At 39.6% G+C, this 15575-nt stretch overlaps 2 protein-coding genes across 6 annotated transcripts in view; one reads left to right on the top strand and one right to left on the bottom strand.

Moving 5' to 3' along the window:
- IQCH (IQ motif containing H) overlaps positions 1-8527 on the bottom strand; it is a 210924-nt gene extending 202397 nt beyond the window's left edge. The window contains exons 1-3 of one of the 2 annotated variants that reach the window (XM_027123409.1): positions 8379-8527; positions 1623-1745; positions 81-172 (exon numbers count right to left, since the gene is read on the bottom strand). In XM_027123409.1, the coding sequence (XP_026979210.1) occupies positions 81-172; positions 1623-1745; positions 8379-8429 (266 nt within the window). In that variant the 5' untranslated portion in view covers positions 8430-8527. The remainder of the gene's footprint in view (positions 1-80; positions 173-1622; positions 1746-8378) is intronic. The other variant, XM_027123406.1, reaches the window with a different exon arrangement.
- Positions 8528-8579: 52 nt separating this feature from the next.
- AAGAB (alpha and gamma adaptin binding protein) overlaps positions 8580-15575 on the top strand; it is an 85960-nt gene continuing 78964 nt past the window's right edge. For 2 of the 4 annotated variants that reach the window (XM_027123415.1, XM_027123417.1), the window contains exon 1: positions 8580-8771. In XM_027123415.1, coding sequence (XP_026979216.1) covers positions 8699-8771 — 73 coding nt within the window. In that variant the 5' untranslated portion in view covers positions 8580-8698. The remainder of the gene's footprint in view (positions 8772-15575) is intronic. The other 2 variants (XM_027123416.1, XM_027123414.1) reach the window with 2 other exon arrangements.

Here is a 15575-nt window from a genome sequence, read left to right as displayed (position 1 = left end):
ACAGTCATCTCACCTGTGTGAGAAAAGTTTTTTTTTTTAATCGTACTTATTTTGGACCCTAAAATGGCTATTTTACTTACCATTTGGAAGCGCGAGAAGAATATAAGATATCATCAATAGGAGTTGTTAAAACACGTTGGTGTACAACATTTAAATACTTCTCGATGTGAATCTGTTACGGAAAAGTTAAAGTTTAGGCCATTAGAGTGGACTTGAGATCCTCAGCTAATTTACTCCATTTCATTAGGTTAACTCTTGGAATGGTGTAATTAAGCCAAAAGGCACAACATGCTAGGTGTTTATTTCAAGGCTAAGGTATCATTAGGCAACTCAAGGCCAAATTACTTTATCCCAAAAAGCAGCATAAACAATTGAGACTCAAAGCTTAAGTGACCTGTAGCATTCTTCACAAATGAACCTACACAATAGTCAGTTTGCTACCTAGCTGGGGAAACTTGCTAGGCAACCCTGACATTGAGTAATGTCTTTCCCTTATGGGGACTTCAGGCAAGCATCAGAGGAAAGAGTTTGGCCTCTAGGTAACAGATTATTTTAAATGGCCAACCCAAAGACTCCAGCTGGGTCCAGCCCTCTCACCATCACGTAATATAGGACAATGGCATGCTAGTCTGATGAGGCAACAAAATATACCACATCTCTCAGCCTCAGGAGCTGAGCTGGGATGCTAATAACATGGTAGAGTGAAAGTCAGAAGGAAGAGCAGAGACACTGATCATCAGAGGTCTGGAAGATGGAGATGGCCTTTATTTGGACCCATGTGCTAATAGATCCTTGTTTTATATATGAATGTTATCCTGGTCTGAAGATTGGATTCTCCCGTGCTCTTATATTCGTCTAATAATGATGAAGTCCCTATCTACTTTATTTCTCTGTTCCAAAATCGGTGTATTTCTTTTCTATTTCCATTGTTACATACTAGGTTACAATATTACAAAAATAACTAATCTCAAAATACTTAAGCTATTAGGGAAAAGTAAACTATTTTTTAGAATCCTGGTGAATTTGATAGAAACTCTCTGCAATGTATTGGTATGAATCCTTTTTTTTGTCAGGCATATTGTTGGACTGAGGAGTTATTTTTAAAACTCTAAATGATTTTTATCAAACCACATTTTAGGGGTTATCACTGCATAATCATATATTATCAATGCCTGACATTCTTGTGGCACGTAAATCAATCAATCAGTTAATAATCATCCTTTTAAAAAAGGAAGAGCAGGGGCTTCCCTGGTGGCGCAGTGGTTGAGAGTCTGCCTGCCGATGCAGGGGCACAGGTTCGTGCCCCGGTCCGGGAAGATCCTACATGCCGCGGAGCAGCTGGGCCCGTGAGCCATGGCTGCTGAGCCTGTGCATCCGGAGCCTGTGCTCCGCAACCGGAGAGGCCACAGCAGTGAGAGGCCCGCGTACCGCAAAACATAAATTAATTAATAAATAAAAAATAAAAAAAAATAAAAAAGGAACAGCATGGGAAAGGTGATGACCAACTGAGGCCCACCTCTGTTACAGAATTACATGGGGCCTGTGAGAAGCACAGTTCTTTTCTTCTTGAGGAATCCTTGTCTCCTTCTGGAATTTTATTTAATATCTAAAACACTACTTACTTTTAACCCCATTTCAGTCCTTTTGATTGCTGTTTCAAGATTCTGAATGTCAAGAGTTTCGCCTTTTTCCTCATGTGGGAATTTTGTTAATTTCTCCTTTAATTGATAAAGTTCTTCTTGGACCTGGAGGTAGAAGAATATAAAATATAAAAGAATACAGGGCTTCCCTGGTGGCGCAGTGGTTAAGAACCCACCTGCCAATGCAGGGCACACAGGTTCGAGCCCTGGTCCGGGAAGATCCCACGTGCTGCGGAGCAACTAAGCCCGTGCACCACAACTACTGAGCCTGTGCTCTAGAGCCCACGAGCCACAACTACTGAGCCCGCGTGTCACAACTACTAAACCCCGCGCGCCTAGAGCCCGCGCTCCGCAACAAGAGAAGGCACAGCAATGAGTAGCCCGTGCACTGCAACTAGGAGTGGCCCTCACTCGCCACAACTAGAGAAAGCCCGTGCACAGCAATGAAGACCCAACACAGCCAAAAATAAAGTAAATAAAATAAATAAATTTAAAAAGAAAAGAATACATACATAGTCCACCTAAAACAGTTATTTATCTTAAAGGTTTGCAATTTGCTTGAATTGCTAGAGACAATAAAGTTGATTTTAAAGATGGTGATCATTGAAAAGGACTGTGCTTATGGTTCTGAGACGTGCTTCGTTAGACGGCTCCAGTCACTGTCTTTCAGATTTTGGAAAACTAAGCTTTCATACAATTTTCTATTTGTCCTTCCCCCATTAGAAACAGATCCAAGATAAAACTCCAACTCAAATGGCTTCTGCTTTCTCAGTTGGTAAAGCAGTTGTGTCAGATACAATAAGAAGTTTGTGCCAAACTCTGATTTCTACTAATTGGTTGAGAGGTAAGAAGACAGAACACTTCCGGCAAAGAGAGGTTCTAGCGAAAGCAGTGCCTTTCGAAAGAGAATTATAAATATGTGGACAGGGCCTGCTGGTTTTCCATTCTAGCTGGATCTTCCCCACTTACTGCTCTGAAGAAGCAGTTCTGTAGATGTGGCCTTAATTTTGTTTTATGTAGTCAGAAATGAAAACAATCCTTGAAGAAAAAGCAACATAATGTCATTACTTTAACATTTTCCTTCAATTTGTATTTTCCTTAGAAATGATGAACATCTCTCCAAAGTCAAGCACCCTCAGAATAAAATAGGCATTATGAAATTAGCACAAGATTCTCTGCATTCATATTAGAAACCAAACTTCCACAGATAAATACAGATGGCACCAATTATTGTATGGGCTGCTGCCACAAGAGAAACATTTTGTTATGCAAATTTATGAACCCAACACCTGTTTCAGCGATAGTCACACCAATAATAATCTGCAGATTGGGTTGCTAAAGGCGTTTTGAAACAGTTACCTTTTCTCTGTTAGTATTACTGGACCTACACGTTGATCCAGCCTATGCTATCGATTACTCTCAAGTATTCCCAAGGAGTCAAGTATTCAAGAGATCAAAAGATTTGCATCTTTTCACTGATGGGCATCAAAGTCTGGCAGACACATCTGGTCATTTGTACTCTGCACAAATTATCATGTAGAGCCTTCAGGGCTCACAGATTGAAATCTGAACACACCTACTGTTTGCTGGTACACACTAAGGATGAAGATGTACCTCTTTCGACTGTTGTGTCCAAATTAGTGCTGCAAGCTGATTTATTATCTATTGTCTAAAGACATTTGGAAGTACAAAAAAGCAGTTCAAGGGCAAGCCCACTTCCAGGCCCACATTTTTTGTTGTTATTGTTGTTCGACTTTTGAATGCACTGAATTTCCTTCTTGTAGCTCTAGTATTTGTAATACTTGTAGCTTCATGTATCATTCTGTAATTATGCCTGTCAACTGCTGGAGGGAGTGAAAACCACACTGGATTATTTATCAGGGAACCGAAGGTCTGATTTCTTCATTGCTTTGTATGGACAATTATATGTCTTCATAGAGTTGTGAGATAATATGTAATAGGTCTGGTACATAGTAATAACTTGGTAAAAGGCAAATGAACATAATTCCTTGTTCTATTACTGTTCACACAGTGTCCATGCACACCATCCACATTTTCTCTAGTGTTCTTACCAAGAAAAAAAAAAAAGAATTACTCTACTTGTAGAATGAAAATGAGACAATGGGTGTGAAAATGAATGAATATAGGCTTTGGAACCAGACAGATATGAACTAGAATTCTATTTCCTCCTTTACTAAACTGAGATGGGCAAATTTACTTAGCTTTTTAGAGCCTTTGTGTTCTTACCTGTAAAATGGGGATAGATAGCTACTTTTCAGAATAGTGGCAAGAATAAAATGAGTTAAAGTACATAAAGTGCTTTGTATAAGGCCAGCCATATAGGAGGGCACTGAACCAATGTTAATTCTCTTCTCTTGAATGGTAAAACCTAGTGAAACGCCTTGCATATAACTGGCACTTAGTAAATGTTCATTGATTTGAATTGTTCTTTCTTTCTCAAGAGCTTTTTACTTTCCTTGCCAGATATTTCTTCTCCCCTCTTAGTAACCGCACATCTGTTTGTATAATTGCAATAGAGACAAGTACTGTAGGAAATGTTTCACCAGACCTGGGTAGAAAAAGAGATTAAGTTCTAAATCTCCATTCTTCAAATAGATCCAATCTACCATACTGAAATTTTACGTGTCACCCATCATCTCTGTGATCATCAAATGCATTGCTTTCCATACTTTTCCCACTTGGAGGAAGATTATTATTTTGACAGTCTGGGGACAGGGCTACTTAATAAGAAGCCCTTGAAAGATTCAATGCAGACAAAAGTTGCTCTAGAATTTAAAAGAGCCAGGCAACCAGACTCCGTTTTGTCAAAAGCAGCCTCATGACTCCATTTTATTCATCTCTGCTAAAGATAAGAGTTTGGCTGAGTCATTCTCATTGCTTCCCCATTCATTTTTATGTTGTACGCTCCTGGCAAACCAGACAGAGGGTTTGATAAGAGAGACAGTGATAATATCAAGCTGTCAATCAGCTCAAATATTTCCAAGGTTGGGGTTAACATACAGCTGTTGGGTTTTTGAAATATGATTTCCAAAACTAATTAAAAAGTTAATTTGATTGCAAGACTTGGTAATCCTGGTTGCACAAACATATGTTTAATAGTTGGGTCAAACGAGTGTTTATAAACCTATAAAGACACCACATTATTATTAATAAAGTATAAACACAAAGCTTCTAATACTTAATAATAAAAGAAACCATCTAGGAGGCCTCCCAGAATGACCACCACACTTCTTAAAGATTGTTTCACAAATGTGCCATAACCTGTTGAAGGACCAGCACACACCAGATTTCTTACTCTGGGTGAGTTACTTTACTTTTTGTATCTTAGTTTCTTCTTCTGTAAACTGCAGCTAAAAATAAAACCTGCCTACTACAGTAGTTGTTAGGAGATTATCTAAGCCCTCAGCACAGGGTCTGGCTCTCAATAAATACTGGCTACTATTTTAATTATAATGATTATTATTACTATAGTAAAACCTCAGTATTCTGATCAGTTGAGGAAAGAGCCAGAAAAAATTGTGAAATGTCTGAATTATACACTTGAAGGTGAAAGAAATTAAGTAGCTAACAAAATGCTGCCCAGTAGAGCTCTATGTGGGCATGGTACTCATAGTTCCTGAACCAAAAATGAAAACATGGACTTTGATATATGATCTGACTGGGACAGAATATTCACAATCAGAACTTCTTACATAGAAAATGAAAGAAGATTGCTTGAATTTTCTATGTATATGAGTACCCACAATGCTCATCTTTGATCAGTTTCCTTTCCATAACATGAAAGAATAATAGTACTTATCGGATAGACTTGTTGTAAGGGTTCGATGAGTTAAATATATATAGCACTTAGAACCATGCATGATACCTGGTAACTACTATGCTCTTGTGATTTTTCTTCAAAATCATGCAACAGTTTATATTTTACAGTACGATCTAAAGTAGTAGCTCTCATACTTAAGGGTACATCAGAGTTATCCGAAAGCCTTGTAAAAACAGATTGCTGGGCCCCACCCTCAGAAATTCTGATTTATTAGGTCTGGAGTGGGGTCTGAGAATTTGCATTTCTCACAAGTTCCCAGCTGTTTTCTAATGATGCTGGTCCTAGGACTAGCTTTGAGAATCATCGGTTTAAAGAGTTGCTTAATGTATCTCACTGAGACATAGACCTAATATACTAAATTAGGGTGAAGCAAGTGGAGATTTGAATGAAGTACCTCTGCTAACAGTAAGGAAGTCCACTTTACAGTAAAGACCAATTATGTAGTTTTGGGGAAATTGGGTCAATTTAGAATCAGCGGTAGTTCTAATCTAAGCTATGTGTCCTACAGAAGAGAAAACTGAGGCCCAGAGAGATGAAGGGACTAGCCCAAAGTTAACCACCTGGCAATGTCATTGCCAGGGTCAGACCTCAGTATTCTGACTCCCAACCAAGTATCCTTTTCACTGGATGTACTGCTCTTTGGTAGCCGGTTGGGAGGAAATAAATTACAGGCCCAGGTAGAAATGGAACCCATGTTGGCATGTCTGAGAGTGCTGCCATATGCTCACAAATACTCAAAATGCAGTGAAAAAGTAAGGAAGGTCTTCCACGTTTCCTTATTATACACGTTCTACATTGTACCAGGAAGAATTTTACATTGTATCTAGAGATCAGCCTCAGTAATCAGTTTAACTGTAGCCTCTCTTTCTCTGCATAGCCCTCCACTTAGTGTATACAAAGTAACCCTTTTAAGCAAGTGGGGGGGGTTGATCAACATGGATATGACTCTCTTAGCTCTTCCCAAAGAGAGGTCTGGCCTTTGCCCTTGGATACTGGGAGGTGATGATCTCTAGGCCCCTGAAGTGTCCTGCTTGACAGGAATGTCTTTATGATGGGGGCTTTGAGCTATGCTGTATCAGTTCCAATCTTTAGAGGAATTAGACTGAAATCATTAGTCTACTCTCTGGGAAGGGCTGAAGACTAAAAGCCAAATGGCAGTTTGATTGAGCTCCAATAAAAACTCTGGACACTAAAGTCTTGGGAAAGCTTCTCTAGTTGGCAATAATCTGTATATGTTGTCACATATCATGGCTGGAAGGAGGTAATGCTCTCCATGACTCCATGGGGAGAAAATGGCTGGACCATTTTCCATTTGGACCCCTCTTGGACTGTGCCCTAAGCATCTTTTCCCACAGCTGATTTTAATTTGTATCCTTTTGCTATAAAAACACTGTAATTGTAAGCATAGTGCTTTCCTGAGTTTTGTGAGTTGCTCTAGCAAATTAGCCACTGTGCCGTGGCTAGGGCTTCCTAGCTGGTCTAGGAATAGCTGGTCTGAAGTGAGGATGGTTCTAGGGACCCATGAACTTGTGCCTTGTGTCTAAGTGAGGACAGTCTTGTGGAGACTGTTCCCTGAGACGTGGCAGTTTGGCTAAACTCATTCTAGGGTGGTGGTGAAAGCAAGGATAATAAAAGGTGAGGTTGGAAGATTTGGGTATGATTTATATTGGGGAAGTCTATGAAATTGGTGAGTTTAGGGGTTTGTATTTTGGAAAAGGTGAACTTAAAGAAGTCTCCCAGATGGGAGGTAAGAGACCAAATCATGGCAGGAAGAAAAATTTAGACCCTTTAGATCTGAGTAGAGTCCTGATAGAGTGACCTTAGGCAAATTACTTCAAGCCTTAGTCAAGTAGAGGTAAATATAAGAGTTAAAAGTGACGATATATGTGGAAATGTTTTAAAACTATCATATGTAAATGTGAAAAAACAAAGTACTTTTAACATTCTGGAAAAATCTGAGTGTAACTGTCATAAACTGAGTTATATGGGAGAAGTTAATACTTTCTTGATATTTCCCCCCTCAGATTAGAAAAAGTTACTTCCCTGTGTTTTTTAGTTTAAAACTTTAACTTGATTAGCAATCTTTTATCTTTAATACGTTTCTCTATCTGTATGTTCCCAAGCAAGGTATTTCTATTTTATTTATTATTTTTTATTGAGATGTAATTGACATATAACATTAGTTTCACATATACAACATAATGATTTGATATTTGTACATATTGCTAAATGATCACCACAGTAAGTCTAGTTAACATCCATCATCACACATGTCAATAGTTACAATTTTTTTTCTTGTGATGAGAACTTTTAAGATTTACTCTTAGCAACTTTCAAACACACAGTAGAGCATTATTAACTATAATTCCCATGGTGTACATTTCATCCCCAGAACTCATTTATTTGCAAGGGACTTCTAGATCCAAAAAAACTGGGGTGATTAAGAAAAGCAGTTCACATATTTCAACTTCTCCCCAGATTTATCACCTCTCCAATGTGTCTGATTCGTATCTCCTCCACTTCCCTGCATCATGGGATCAAAATTTTCAGAACATAACACTTAAAAATGGTGCCTCACTGTAAGATGCATTTTTCCAAAGTAAAGATCCCGGTGGTGTGTATGGCCCTGGAGTTTTACCAGAGGCAAAATGGTTGTGCTTCGAGAGCGCAACCTCCAGGCTCAGGCTCCGGAGGTGTGTGAGGTTGGCGGGAGAGGTCTGGGTTGGCATATCTGGGAGTTCTCTAAGCGGTGCTGCCCCTCGTGTGTTGGAGGCAGTGTGGGAGCGGCGCTCCAAGAGGGTGGGCGTGAGTGGATGGGCGGGCGTGAGTGGATGGGCGCTGCTGGGCCTCGCTCGAAGGGTCTTAGTTGGGAAGGGACGGTGAGGCCCATTTCCCACCTGGATTAATATGGATCCGATGGGGTCGTAGTCTTCCGTCTCCTGGGCCATGCCTACAGCCGGGCGGGGCTACCTCCCGGAGGAGGCGAGGTCTCCAGGCGCCGGAACCTGCTGCGGAGGGAGCTCGTCCCCATGGTAACGCCACGCGCAGCCCGGCCTGGTCCACGCCGGGAGCGGAAGAGGGGCTGGAGGAGGAGGCAGGGCCGGCCGTGCCTTCTGAGAGTGCGCCTTCATTTGCGCGTCTCCCCCGCGCGCCGGCGGCCGTGGTATCGCCCAAGGCGGAAGGGGCTCTTGGACAGAACCTGTTCGCTGGTGCAGAGATGGCTGCGGGCGTCCCGTGTGCGCTAGTCACCAGCTGCTCATCCACTTTTTCCGCAGACCGGCTAGTCCAGCGTAAGTAGTGAGGCACCTGGGCCGATTTCCAAGCCCCGCGCCAAGCCTCGGCTGGCGACAGTCCCAGCACCGCGGCCTCCCTCGGGGCCACTGTCGCCGCCGCGGGCCCTGGCCTCTTGCTCCCCTTGGTGGTGGCCCGAGACTCCTCTGGTGCCCTTCAGACGTGGTCGAGGTTCCCAGTCCGCCAGGTGTCCACCATTAGTTCCTGCACTCGTTGTTTCTCTGTTTGCCCGGCCCGCCATGTCGTTTCTTCCAGCTTTTTCTGTAAAGTAGGACCCCAGCCCAGGGGTTGTTGTGGGCAACCTTTGAGGTGAACCGGAAAGGCGCTCTGGGAATGGTACCGAGGAACGCGAGTGTCAGGTGCAGGAATCGTGATTTATGTTGGCATCCCTGCTCCTGAAGTAGAGAGTGTTTCCTCTGGCTACCCCTTGATGTGTATTTTAAGACTTGTTCGACTTGCCCCCTGCACTCTGCAGTTATTCAGTGCCTTGCCTTCCTCCTGAGGCTAGGCCCTCCGCCAACATTAGTTTTTGGTTATTACTGGGCCTAGTCCTTTTGCCTTTGGACCTTCCTAGTGGTTGTCAAACTAAGTCACTCTTGAAAGAACCGTAGGCGAGGAGGGGAGACCAGTGTAGTAGAGAAACCATAGGGCTGGGGGCATAGGCTCAACTCTTCCACTAACTAACTCCGCAAAGTTGATTATAACTCAAGACTCCTGTTTTAAATGTGTGGCTTTGAGTAAGAACAGTGACTCTCAGCTGTAACCTATGCCCTTCAGTTTTCTTTGTAATATGGTGATAATTTTCACAGGATTTTGTGCTTAACCCAGAGTAATCTTTCGGTAAATGGTAGATATTATTATTAAAGCACATTCTCTCTCTAGCCCTCAGTTTCCTGATCCTGAAAATGGGGCATATGAATCTATCTCGCAGGATTCTTTGAAGGACTGGTGATGTGACATTTTGAAAGCATTTTGTAAAGTGTAAAGCATCATATAAACTGTAACTTCTTCCTGTAGTACCTGTCAAATGACGTCACTGCAGCACAAGTGTTCTGTAACTTAGTTATCATTTGTGATCACATAAAAAGTTCCTTAATTATAACACTAAGTGGTAACTAACTGCTCTAATTATGCCATTTCCTTATCTCTCATCAGTGCTCCTTCCCGTTTTTTCCTTTCTTTTCTTTTTGAAAATTGTTTTATTCTAAAAGTAGTGCATAGTCCATTAAGTAAGATTTAGCACATGTAGAAAAGAAAATGTCAGCCAAGGTCTCATCACCCAAACACAAATACTGTCTTAACATTTCTGTGCATCTCCTTACAGTTTTGTTCCCAATGCACAGGTTTTAAAAAATTGTTAATTACATTTCATATATAATTTTTATATTTTATATATAACATGTAGTATTTTAACATTTTATATAAAAATTCAAAATATTGTATCTGAAATATTAAATATATAAATGTATAAAATTATATATTTATAACACATTTAAGGTGTATGATTTGTGTAAATACATATTTATATAAAATATACTTTTATATTTTACATATATTTCATTATTTTTATCTGATATTTTTCATCTACCATTACACTGTAAATTAGTTTCCATCATATATTACATCTAGAGAACATATCAGAATTTGCTCAGAATTCTTAAGATCCTGATGTATTTAACTTTCCAAAGGAATTATATGCATTTGGATTTCCATTACTGATATATAAAAGTCCTTTCAAAGCTAATCTCAGAAATATTTGTTAAGTTTTCTTTTGGTTATCACGTGCTTTAAGGATCAGAATTGGCAGACACGGTCACTTCCTTGAAGGAGCTGATTACCTATAGTTGGGGAATAGTAACACTGTACTTCTTTAAAATATATTAGCATCATTGGGAATAAAATTAATTCTGTAAAATAAAATAATCCACTTTATTTCCATATGTAAAATGCTTCTTGGATAACTTTTGTGTTGCTTAAAATTAGATGACCTTTCCTTCGTGATTCCATTAATGTTAGGTAGTGAAAAATAAAATAGAAGCAGTTAGTGAAGAGATTACTTGAGTAAGGAAACGTGAACTATAAAAGAGGGCTTTTACCATTTCTTCCCAGGTTAATGATTTGGGTAACCACGGATAGTATGAGCATGTAGTACAATATTTGCTGAGCATTGATTCTGTTTTATCATAATTAAAGATTGAATTAAATTAATCACAAATTGAGTCTAATTTTGGCATAAAAGATGGAGACTACCATAATGAATGACTTTTAAGTGTTCAGTGACATTAAGCAATATATGATTTTGGATTGAATCTAATTTACCTTTTTGGGAAGGTTTGGTTCCTTCCCATGCATCAGGAAGAAGAACATTTAGGGTTTCTCCAGTTTCTTTCCTTCGACATCTGATCTATTTTACTGCTTTTGGGGACTTCCCTGGTGGTCCAGTGGTTAAGACTCCACGCTTCCAATGCAGGGGGCACGGGTTCGATCCCTGGTCGGGGAACTAAGATCCCATATGCTGCGTGGTGCAGCCAAAAAAATTAAAAAAGTACTGCTTTTAACAACAATGGGAAATATTTCATAACCAAGTAACCAAGTTTATTATTATAAGTATACATGAAATAAAAATCAGTAGGCCTCTACTATGGATAAAGTGTGGACTTTGTGAGAAGCTTTTTTCATTTTGTTGCTCAAAGGCTTTATGTGCAGTATTCTGGGTGGATGTCTGACATCAGATAAAAGGGGCATTACCAGTGTAGACTTTTAAAGGGAAATGAAGGCCCAGAATGCTTATGCAAGGCTGTGTGTGGTGTGAGAGCAAGTGTCGGTACCCCCAGGCCAGACCTCTTTCCACCCCACATATGTTTATATGAACATTTTACTTTTATTCTGGAGAAGTGTATTCTGATATTAAGAACAGAGCTAGTTTCTGTGCCAGTTACTGCAGCTGAAAGGACTACTAAGAGACTATTCCTGCCTTCAGGAGGGATGTGGTGAAAGTATGTGCTCCACCTGTGGAAATACCAAAATGTTGATACCTAAGTTTTAACATCTTACTCTATTTTCCTAGAAGGAACTTTAGATAGAAAAATCCCATTTGGTTTTAATGTATGTAATGCTAACTTAGCAACTGTAAGCCACTTAGGTTCTACACCTGAACATTTGCAGCAAATTTTTTTCTTCTCGTGAAATGTGGGAATTTGGAGACCTTATAATAAGCATTTATATGTATATCAATATTCTTCCCAAACATGTTTTCACATAATTTAGTTTGGTTCTTGTATCCTTGTGAATTCATGGAGTCAGGGTTTCTCCATTTTATAAATGAAGAAACCGGGGCTTGGAAGCACTAGGTGAGTTGCCTAGAGTGCTCAAGGACCAAGTGCTGGAGCATATGTTCTCATTTGGGATTTGTGTGCATGGGCTGTCTCATTGAAATGTGTTGGAATCCCTTAGCAATCAGAAGTATTTAAGGTGGTGGCATTGGTGGAAGAACTGAGAGAGAAGATTAACTCAAAAGAAGGTTTTAAAATATGCTCGCATTTCCATTTAGAATGGTTGAAGTCTTAATTCTAAGTGAGAAAAAAAAAATCCTTGCCCAAAGGACCTGTATTTTAAAAAGGGCATGTGCATACCTGATGGTCTTTAACAGTGTCTGGATTTTTATTTTCTCAATTGAGGGAACCCGAAGTAGAAACACTGTATATATTAGTCACTCCTGCTATGTAGAATTAACATTAAAATTAAAAGGTTGTTCCAGATCATCTCTAACATCCCTTCTAGATGTAAAATTCTACGGTATCGGTTATTTTTATGTTAGATTATATAATGCTTCATGTTTATCTTTTGGAAACTGAAGAATCAAGCCTGATTTTAAAGTTGCAGTTAGACACTCCACTTGTAGTAGAGAGTTTGACATTTTGTGTTTGGAATTCAGATGCATTTACCCATAGAAACAATCCGCTGCTCCTCAGGTTTCTAAAACTGTGGAACCAGGTAGCTCAATTATATGATGGGTAAACTAGGCTTTGGGGAATTATGCAGGCAAAGCTGGCCATCAGGCATGACATTGCTGCTTTAGGAAACATTCATTCTTCTGTAAGACTGGGAGTTTGTTTCTAGGTCTGTCAGACTCCTGTATTTACAAAGGGATCTTAAAGTAATTTACTAAAGAGAACATTCTTATTTCACAATAGGGGCTGTTGTACAGCTTAGCCAATGTTATCTAGAGACAGAATAGGGATAAGAACTTGGGTCTTCTAATTTGCGTTTTTCTGCAGCTGCTTGAGGTATTCTGAGTAGAGCCTTTTACTCTGGGAATAAGTAGTAATTTTTGCTTAAGCAAAGTTGCTTATTTTGTTGTGGTAGGAGGACTCTGCCTTTGATTGGATTGTATATTTCCAAGTCTTTATTTTCTTCAAAGGAAGAAAGATTGGGCCAGCAAGATTTACCACGAGGGCCTAGAGTTGTCATCACAGAATGATTTATTAAGTGGTCAGACTAAAGCAGTGATTTCAAATGGTAATGGGGAGGGGGGAACTTTGATTTGTTTTTAACTATGATACTTCATATATTTTAAAATTTTCAAATAACATTAAAAGAAGGCTCAAGATTGTTATCTTTATTAAAAAAGGGATGTTAAGTCATCAACCTTAAGATTAAATACAAGTCACATTCTCTCCAGACCCAAAGGGACTTATAAAACACATCCATGTTATCTTCCTGTGTGTCTGTGTATGTGTGTATGTTTGTGTATGTATGTATAATTAAAGGTCAAAGAGGTTGTGATTTTCTCAGGTTGTTCAGCTCATAAAAGTTGGAGATTCAATTCTAGTTCTTTTTTTTTTTTGTGGTACGCGGGCCTTTCACTGTTGTGGCCTCTCCCATTGCGGAGCACAGGCTCCGGGCGCGCAGGCTCAGTGGCCATGGCTCACGTGCCCAGCTGCTCCGCGGCATGTGGGATCTTCCCGGACCGGGGCACGAACCCACGTCCCCTGCATCGGCAGGCGGACTCTCAACCACTGCGCCACCAGGGAAGCCCTCTAGTTCTTTTATATACGTGAAATATGATGAACTTCCTGGTGGCCAGAGCTGTATGTATTCAAGGTGAATTTAGGGATAGGAGAAATTACAGTAGATTTCACTACTGCAGTGAGAACTTTTATGGTTCAAAATGAGTTTATACCTTTTCTTTCATGGTAGTTGGAGCCTTAGTAGATGAACTACCGTAAGCTAATAAAAAATGAAAATGCCTCTATTGGTGCCCAATTTGTTTCTGTTTTTCTTTTATCGGTCGAGTAGAGAATTTGTGTGAAGTGTTAGACTAATCTTTTAGCTGTTATTGAAGAGTTAAGTGATTATAAGGTGTTTGTCTTCCCAGTAAATGGCATTCCAGTAATGGGGTAGAGAGCAGTGGGGAAGTATTACACATCAGCCGACGTTGCACAAAACCGTTTATGATACTGAGAGTATTGTATCATCCTGGAGGATTCTGAGTGTATCTAGACCCAGGCCTTTATTTCTGGGCCACCTAACTGCTTATTTTTATGTAGCAAAAGATAAAAAACATCCAGAAAATATGCAGTGGTCATTTGGTTTAAACAGCTTGCTGCCTTTTGCTCTGTATAATTTCTCAGCAAGTAATGACACTCAATAAATAATGAAATCTGATATAAAACCATTTTTAAAAAAAGGTTAAAGTATGAAAACTGTTTTAAATATGTCTGGCAAGAATGAGGATCTGGACACGACGTTGTATTTGTGTTGGAGCCAGTGCACACAGATACCACAAATACCTCTCTGAGAATTACTTATTCAGGAAGCAAGACTAAGGTACGTTAAGATAGAGAGGACAGTTGTGAAACTCTTAAAGAGCCTTTGTGATGTTTTAGATTCAGTAACAAATAACCTTTTTAGTGTTTAATTTTCCACACAGACCTGAAGGCTGGTTCAAGACAGAGGTGGGGTAAAGTAGTATTGTACCTGGATCAAAATCAGTATGCTCAGAGCAGGAAAATGTGTGATCATTTGGTAATAAAGAGCACTGTTATGCTGATATAAGAGAATTGCCATTCTGTCTGAATTCTGCTGGGGTTGTTCAGGACTTTTGTGAGGAAAAAAATTTGTGAATTGAGTGCTGAGTTCTACCCTCTTCCTAGGTATCTGATTTTAAGCACGTTAACTTTTCATTGCACAAATACTTACTGTCTTTACATGTGCCATCATTGTTCTCAGTATCTAAAACCTGTGCCTCAATCGCCTACCTTGTCAATAAAGTGATTTTTTTTAAACAGCTTTGGGGTGTAATTTAAATACCATAAAATCTTAAAACCTGTTTTAAGTGTAGAAAATTTCTGTCATTCTAGAAGGAGACCTACTACCTATTAGCAGTCATTCCTCATTCCCACCCCAGCTCTGGGCAAGCACTAATGTACTTTCTGTCTCTATAGAGTTGCCTTTTCTGGACATTTTATATAAAAGAAATCATATGAAGTGTGGTCTGTTGTGTCTGGCTTCTTTTACTTAGCTTGATGTTTTTGAGATTCACCCCTGCTGTAAGCATGTACTTGGTATTCCATTGTATGGAGAGACCACATTTTGTTTATCCATTCATCTGATGATAGACATTTGGTTGTTTCCACTTTTTGGCTATTATGAATAATGCTATTATGGGCATGCTAAGAAACTATTGTATACTATTTTACGAAACTGCTGGACTTTTTCAGAGTGGCTGTACCGTTTTACCTTTCCCATCAGCAACGTATGAGGGTTTCGATTTCTCCACATTTTTGACAACACTTGTTAAT

The sequence above is a fragment of the Aethalodelphis obliquidens genome, unplaced genomic scaffold, assembly GCF_003676395.1.
Source record: "Aethalodelphis obliquidens isolate GAN/ISIS:26980383/991018 unplaced genomic scaffold, ASM367639v1 scaffold26, whole genome shotgun sequence".
Taxonomy (NCBI): Eukaryota; Metazoa; Chordata; class Mammalia; order Artiodactyla; family Delphinidae; genus Aethalodelphis; species Aethalodelphis obliquidens.
This window is presented reverse-complemented; position numbering and strand designations above follow the sequence as displayed.